Raw genomic sequence first — 8149 nt, 5'->3', positions numbered from 1 at the left:
ATTTCCTTTCAGCACTGGCTGTCTTGCTCACTGCAGCCCCACAGGAGGAGCAGGCCCCACACACTGAGCCCCCCAGCCTGCTGGCAAACGCTGAGCAGCTGGGAGGGTACAAAAGGCCTGAAGCAGGTATTTTTATTTCATTTTTAATGAGTTGCATGAGTACTATCCAAGCAGAGCTGTCGTGGTGCCTGCTGAGCACCTGCCAGGGCAGATGCAGCACCAGCGGGCACTGGCACGTGCAGCAGCAGTGCAGGATGTCGGGCACAGCCTGCTGTCTCCTGCTGTTCAGGGAAAAGCCTCTGGAAGACAGAACAAGGGAGCAGCCCCATCTCTTTATGCCTGCTTACAAGTACAGTCAGAGCCAGCCCCTTGGGAGGGCAGGACCAGCCTCATTAGAGGCAAGAGGACACATAGACATTGGGGATGGAGTGATGCTGAATCTCTAGACATTTTTAGATTTAAAATACAAAAGGCAAGATCTGATTTCTGCAAGGAGGTCTGCTGACTTAGCAGCAATGTATGCCTACTGCCATGCATTGGAAAACTTTCAAGACGCCCAGCCTCAGTTCCCAGGCTGCAGGACTGACCCACCATGTCTGGATGTTGCTATGCTACAGCAGTGCCCACAGTGTAGCTCAGACACTGTAGATTCATGGCAGGCCCAGAAGCATCAAGACAAAATTTGGAAATGAACATGGGGCTGTGTGATGAAGGATTTTTCCCCAGACTAATACTTGCACATCACAGCTCACACCCTTTCCCATCCCCGTACTGGAGGACTCACAGCAGCAGCAGAGTTTCAGGTCTGCACTGCAGGGTTTCTTTCTTTCACCCATTAGCACTGACTCAGACAGTTATGCTACAAAAGTCAGAGAAAGACAAAAAGAGGGGGAAGAGCAATACAGGGAATGGCAGCAAGGAGTACATCTGGGCTGGCACACTACTGTTGGCAAAGAGGAAACTAATGTTATTAAAATTCTCAGGTACACAGAGAAATTCTAATGGATAATAAAGCTAGCAACAAAGTTTATCTCTGGTCTGGTGCTGTGTCACTGCATGCCAGGAGTTACATCTCAGCAGGGCAGTTGGCCTGGTCAGTGGGGATCATTTTATCGGTGTCGATCTTGTAGGACTGGAGAACTCCCTTCAGGTTCTCCACGGTTTCTGGGTGCATGTCAGGAGCTCTTGACAGAATCCAGGCGTAGTCCATGTGGAAGAGCCAGAGGATGTTGGTGCAGGAGTAAACCAGGGAGTAATTTTCATAGTCAGTGGAGATGACCCAGTAAGGGGCAGCAGGCATGACTAGGAGAGAGGAGGGCACCGTGATTGCCGTGTGTAACCAGCTCTGGGCAGCTCTGCTGCACCCCAGCCACAGCTCCTGGGACTGCTCCCACTTTGGCTGCTGCACACTTGTGGTCAGTACAGGCAGCTATAATTTATAAAAGCCTACCAGGACTCCTTGTTCTGCCCAGAGGAACTTGGGAAAGACACAAAGCCCTGACTGTGAAGGTCTTTCTGGAAAGCTAACGCTATGACCTGAACAGCTCTCCTGGGCTGAAGAAAGCCAGCCCAGCCTCACCAGTGTGGGGGTGCTGGCTGCCAGGAAGGAGCTGTAGTGCTGGGAGCTGACACTGGTGACAGGAGGAGCACAGACCACCACCCACTGCCATGGGGAGCCCTGCCTTGGGAGCCAGCAGAGCCCAGAGCTGCTCTCTGGGGCTCACACCCAGTGAAGGTGGCTGGGGCTGCACCTGCTGCAGGTGAAAGGGCTGTGGTGGTGCTGTAGCAGGGCAGAATCCAGTCTGGCTGTGCTCATGGAACAATGACTGCCTTTGCAACTACCCCTCCTCCACCCATCTCTCCAAATAACCCCTCTGCAAAAGGGAGCTATGAAACTGCCAAAGAAAAGGTGTCAGGGAGCAGAATAAAACGGGATCCAAGGGGACACTGCAGCTCACTTTCCAGCGTTGCTGCAGACAGAGAAAAGCGCTGGGCAATGTGGCACAGCACCTCAGCAGGCCCCTGTGGAGTGTTAGAGTGACAAGGGAAGGAACAAGCTAACAAAACCATATTATTAATGGTTATTAAAAGCCACTTGTACATAGAGGCAGCGTGGGCAAGTAGCTGTACCATAGTGCGCAGAGAAACACTATTCTTGGCTTATTCTTGGCTCCTGCAGCACTGTGGGGCTGCCTCCCCCACCTCCCTGTCCCCATCTGTGGAATGACCTGGAGGGACAGCAAGGCTGCTGATCTCTCTTGCTCTGAGACCTGGTGAAGAGTTCTCCACCAGGGAGGGGGCTGTTGCTGTAAATGGCATATCAGTGCCACCAAACCACTGCCTGCTGGCCACAAAGTCTATTTTAGCCCTTTGCTGCTGTGCTGAAGCCACACGGGGAGCTCCACCCCTCCCTGGTGCCACAGGACAATGGCCAGGGCACAGCTCTGCCCTGGGCACCACCGGGAGCCCTCCCAGCACACCAGTTTCACTTACACCAGTTAAAGCGCACGCCCAGCTTGGCCGGCTGCTTCACATCCATGTGCATGAGCTCTCCTTCAGCTTCATTGATTCTGCCATTGGCACTGAGGGGAGAAATAAAGTCAGGAAAATGGGAGATCCCTTTTTTTCACTTCCACTAAATCATCCCTCCTGACACAACTGCCTGACAAGAGGAGGCTGAAATAGGTACTGGTAAACGCCAGCATGCCTGAGGATGTTTTCAGCAGCACTCAGGGCACAGCAGGTCCTGGGTCAGGCACAGCTGGGTAGATGATCACTCAGGTTAAACCACCCCAGCATCCCTGGCAGCTGGATGTCCTTTAGTTCCAGGGTGAAAATGACAGAGGGGAAGGAGAGCAAGACTGCTCTGCACTGGGTGGGAGGAATGCAGCACAGGAGGATGGGAGGATCCCATCCATGATCTTGGATGAGCCAGGGAGCAGCTTAGCTCCTGGTAGTTGTGGAAAGCACGTGTTCACTTCTGTTTAATCACCTGTGCTTTTTTTCCAGGTCACTGCACATTCCTCCTCAGGCAAATTACCTGTACCTGCACGGTGAGCCAGGGTTTCGTTGGCTGCTCATTCAGAGCACTGCCCTGCTGGCAGCAAGCCCTAAGACTGGAGCTGCCCATCTCATAACAGCATTTTTGCACTGATGCCTCAAGACCTGCATGCTGCCTATCAGGCAGGAAAGTTTCACACTTCTCTGTAAAACAGGAACAGCCAAGGAGGCAGAAGTGAATGCTGCCAGCAGCAGAGGTCAAGGGGCTAATGCTGGAGCCATGCACATCCAAAATATCCCTGATATTTCAGAGTCCTGAGCTGCTGCAGCAGTGGCAGCAATGACTGGATGGATTTCACACAGATTAATGCAGGCACAAATGAATGTCCAGCTGTTTGCCAGGCACAGCCCGAGCAGTGGAGCTGCTGAGACACTGCTGGGCACTCTGTGAACAGCTCTGCCCCGGACACAAGGGATGTGTTCCTGTGCTGCTGCTATTGTGAGCCAGAACAAAGTGCCCATGCCATGCCAGGAGCACAGGGGACAGCACTGCACTTGCTTCCTCCCATCCATTCAGCCCCTCACAGCACCAGCCCACAACAGCACAGGCTGGTGATGGGAACAGATTCATTAACACCTGCATCTGTCCGTGTAAAAATCCAGGAGGACTCAGGATAATTGCAAACTATCCTAATTCCCTAAAAAAGGGAAAAAAATTCACTTCACCACTGATTTAAACTGACAATGATTTCCAATCCCCTTGCACAGCAGTTACTACTTGTGCAAGGTAAATACTCCAGAAACAAATATTTAAGTAAAAACCACTCATGTTCTTCACCTTCTCTGCCCCTTTTCCTTTACTTTTTACTCTGGAGCAGAGAGGAGCACAAGGCACAGGCACTTCTGAGCATGCAGGGGCACATGATGGTAGCTGCCATCCCATAACCAGCCCCATGATTCCCCCAGAGCAGGACCCAGGGCATCCAGCTTCTCAGCCATCTCTGGGGCTGACAAGCTTGTCAGAGGGGAGATCCAGGCTATTTTATGCTGAGGTCACCATGTACATTTGATCTATTTTCTTTTCACTCACCTTGACAATGAGACAGAGACCTGATGATCCTCAGGTCACCAGCAGGAATCAGAGCCCCATATCTCTCAGAAGAGCTACTGCAACCACAGGCTGCCTCCCCCAGAACCTTCAGCCCCAGCCACAGGCAAATTAGAGAAAAATGAACACCAAGGACAGCAAGTGCCACTGCCACAGTGAGGACATGGCCCAAACACAAACACTTACAGCATCTCCTTGTTGATCACCTTGAACTTCCCGTTCTCCTTCAATGAGTAATTTGCCTGGATGCAGCTTCCTTTCTCAAAAGTTGAGGGCAGCTTCTCTATCTCGTACCATTTCCCCAGATACTGACAGGAGAAAGTTTAAAGAGATGTTTTTAACATGAGTGAGCTGAAGCAGAGCAGCCTGTTTTTGTCAGCACAGTTTTTCCCCCTCAGTGACTGGGACTGGGGGTGAGCAGAGCTGCAGACCCACACTGGCACAAGGTGTGACCGGAGCTGCCACCACCCCTGCACCCAGGCAGCTGCTGTCAGCCCCATGCCCACTTAGCTTAACTAGCTACACCCAGTGAGATTTTTAGAAAACTTTTCACACCTTGTTGATATCGAAGTCTTCTTGAACAGATGGATCTGGGCACGGTCCCATGTGAAACATCTGGCCTTTCCCAACGCTGAAGAGGCTGAGCAGGACCGAGAGCCGCACTGCCGTGCCCAGCATGGCTGCACTGGGATGCAGGTGGGAAATGCACCTGGACAGAGGGAAAACAGCTGAGCTGGGGCCTCCCTGGAGCAGAGCTTTGTATGAAATGCAGCACAAAGGATAGGACATGCAGCAGGGCCCCTCAGGGGTGCAGCAAGGAGGAAGGAATCATTAGAAGAGTGCCAAAGAAACCCCAAGCCCAAAACAGCCTTAAGCCCTGCCTGTGCTCAGGTTGTGCCCAGCAGCTCCAGAAAAAGCCAGGCAATGCCTGGTGAGAACACACCTGCTTATCACCCACATCTGATGCAAGGTGCAGGGGTGATAAACATCCAAGAACCCACAGGAGCATCATTGTTTGTCCAAAACTGAGGTAAGGGGAAATGCAGGATGTTTGCTTTAAAATGGTGGAGCACAAGGGACATACTCCAGAGCCAGCAGAGAGCTGGGGCTCTGGGACATGGATGTGAGCACTGTACACCTGCATGGCAGGAGGGACATCCCCCGGTAAGCCACGGCTGCCGGACACTGCAACAGGGTGGGAGAGCTGCCTCTGGAGGAGTCTTTGTATGCCAGGATATACACAGCACTGCAAGGTGGGGAAGTTGGTACAGATTCAAATCGGCACCAAATACAACAGGAACAGACCCCCAAAAGCATGGGGTGAGGAGGGAAAGGACAGGTTTTCCTGCAGAGCAGAAGCTGTGCTGCTGGTACCCAAACAATTGCTGGAGCCAGGATGCTGCCCACATGCTTTGGGCTCTGCCTGGAGCAGGATGGCATGCACAGACCCTGCAGCACTCGGCTGCTCTGCTTCCCTGGCTGGAAACTCCTGCACAGGAGCAGCAGCAACATTTTCCCCAGGTTCAGAAGAAAAGCCCAGTCTGTCTCCAGCTGCAGACACAGACCGTTCCCAATTCAGACATACCTTGGTGGGCGAGGCACAGTGATGCTCCGCAGAGGACCAGGGCAGCAAGGAACAGCTCTGTGGTGAGATCTTTGCTTCTCTTTATAAGTGTGCTGGGATCATCATTATTCAGCTCTGGCACAAGCCACTCCCTGGTCCTCGACGTGTTTAGGTTTTTGGCAGGCCAGTCAGCTGCCTGGGATCTGCAGCTGGTACAAAGCTGGAGATGGGCTGCAACTTGGCTGCTCACCCAGGCAAACAAAGGCACCCCACGTGTCTGGGTACTGCCTGCAGCTGCAGAGCTCTCTGCCTTGCAGCCACTCACTAAAGCTCAGGCCTAGGTGCAAGTGGCAGGGGAAGGAGAGAAATGCCACAGCCTTTGAGAGGGGCTGGGGACAGCAGCAGCTCCCAGCCAGTGCCCTCTGGTCCAGCAGCAGCCATGGCCATGCTCCAAGGGGGGACATGCAGCCTCCTCTGCCTCCTGCTTGAGCCCCGGAGATCCTCCAGGCCACTGCAACGTCCTTGTCCCCGTCACAGTCCCTTGCTCTGAGTACATGAGGAGCATGAAGCAGTAGGATGCATCACAGGTTTGTCTGAGGAGCTGTAAGACCTTTCAGCAGTTTTCTTGTAGACTTTTAATCTTATTACAAGGAAAGATGCTGGTGCAATTAATTCCTTGCTGACCTGGCACTTTTTCCAACAGGTGCCCAGCAAATGCCTTTGACAGCAGAGCAGCCATCTGTGAAGGCAGCCAGTCCCAAGAGTTATACAAGAGTTGAGTAATTGACAGGAAGCTCCCTGTGTTTAATTACATTTTTATCTAATCTCTGCTGAGACTTTCTCTCTCCAGATGTGTTTTTACATGCTGCCCTGCATGCCTTACTCACACACACACGAGCTCCTGACTGCCCAATTGCCACTCCAGGAGCCACAGACAGCTCAGTCCTGTCCCCTTCTGGGGCTGTGCAGCCAAGATGTGCCCTGAAACAGCACAGCCAAGGTGTGTCTTAGGACCTCAACAACCACCAGAGCTGTGCCTGGCTCACCCAGCACAGAGCCAGCAGCAGCAGCTGGGGTGAATGGCCCAGGGGAGCACAGGGTCTGCCACAGCACATGGCCATAACTGGGCTGGCACTGCCATTTTGGCTCCTGGCACTATGCAGCCAAAGTCACACCAGAGCATCAAGGTGCTCACCCAGCCATGCTCCACAGTGTTGTCATCTTATTGCTGGGGTTCCATGCTGCTGTCTCCTTACCACAAAGGTTTCATACCTCCTTGGTGTTTCTCGTGGGCAGCTCCTCAGAGCACTGACTCTTTCTTCTTCACAAAGCAGCCACCTGATTCCAGTTCCCTGCTTAACCAGCCACCCCACTCTTATATAACACTCTTCTTCTCATTGGTTACAGCTGTGGCCTGTTAAAGTCAGGCCTGTTCCTAATCTTTGATAATTGGCCCAGCTGCAACTCCTTAGGGGTAAGATTACTTTCTACACTATCTTTATTTTCTTATATTCTATCCCCCTACACCATGGAACTCCTGCTGCAGGAGTCTGCAGGAGTTGGCCATGGCGAGGATGCTGACAAGTCAGGAGCCAGCAGGAGCTGACACTCCTCGAGCCCAGAGCCTGCTCCATGTCCCACCTACCATTAACCCACAGCAGGAGCCTGCTCTGAGCCACTCCAGAGCAAGGGCTCGGAGAAAAGCATAACCTTAAAATTGCACCTAATTGTGGGGTGGGATCTCAGTCATCCCCACCTGGTAAGCACTTTGTGCCCTGGAGCAGAGGAGGGGCCACACATCAAAGGGCAGGAAGCTGGAGCAGGGGAGGGAGGACAGGAAGGAGGAAAGCTGTGGAGAAACCAGGGCAAGGAGGGGGGCACCAGACACGCGCGGAATGTTCATGCAAGAATGAAACCTCCCCACATTTCTGGGCAATGAGGCAGCTGCAGGGCAGGCTGCAGGGCTGGGGCACAGCAGGGTCCCACGGGGCTGCAGGAGGATGGGGCAGCAGGGCAGGGGGGCTGCGAGGGGCTGGGCAGCAGTGGGTGCAGAGCACACATGGGCTGAGGTGGCATGAGCCACACGGCAGGTCCAGGAGTGACAGCATTTACAGACAGACTGCATTGGCTGGGATATTCTCATGCTGCCAATCGTCCCTTTCAGAAACAAAGCTCATCTGGCTCCAGTGAGAGGATGCAACAGCACTGAGTGCTGTCAGCAAAGAAAACCTCCTTGTTAGAATAAACTAGAAGTGCACAGAAAGTTCAGCCAGCAGAGGGCTAGGACAGGGCAGTGCCACCCCACCTGTGACACTCTACCTGCAGCAGACCTGGCTTAGTGCAGGAGTGAGATTGTCCTGCTGCAGCCCCCAGGTATCAACCCTTGGCACCCGTGAAACAGAGCAGCTTCAGCCAGCCAGGCCTGGTGGGGACCTGGCTCCAGGGAGAGGCTGTCCTGCCACACTGGGTCTCCAGCT

General features: G+C 53.3%; 1 protein-coding gene across 1 annotated transcript; it reads right to left on the bottom strand.

The window, feature by feature from the left end:
- Positions 1-129: 129 nt before the first annotated feature.
- On the bottom strand, positions 130-5849 carry APOD (apolipoprotein D). The gene is made up of 5 exons (XM_063166976.1): positions 5694-5849; positions 4664-4817; positions 4295-4416; positions 2494-2582; positions 130-1302 (listed from the first exon to the last, which is right to left on the bottom strand). The coding sequence occupies exons 2-5, from the start codon at positions 4784-4786 to the stop codon at positions 1067-1069; spliced, it is 570 nt and encodes a 189-aa protein (XP_063023046.1). The 5' UTR covers positions 4787-4817; positions 5694-5849; the 3' UTR covers positions 130-1066.
- Between the last annotated feature and the right edge of the window lie 2300 nt (positions 5850-8149).

Source organism: Melospiza melodia, chromosome 12, assembly GCF_035770615.1.
Source record: "Melospiza melodia melodia isolate bMelMel2 chromosome 12, bMelMel2.pri, whole genome shotgun sequence".
Classification (NCBI taxonomy): Eukaryota; Metazoa; Chordata; class Aves; order Passeriformes; family Passerellidae; genus Melospiza; species Melospiza melodia.
This window is presented reverse-complemented; position numbering and strand designations above follow the sequence as displayed.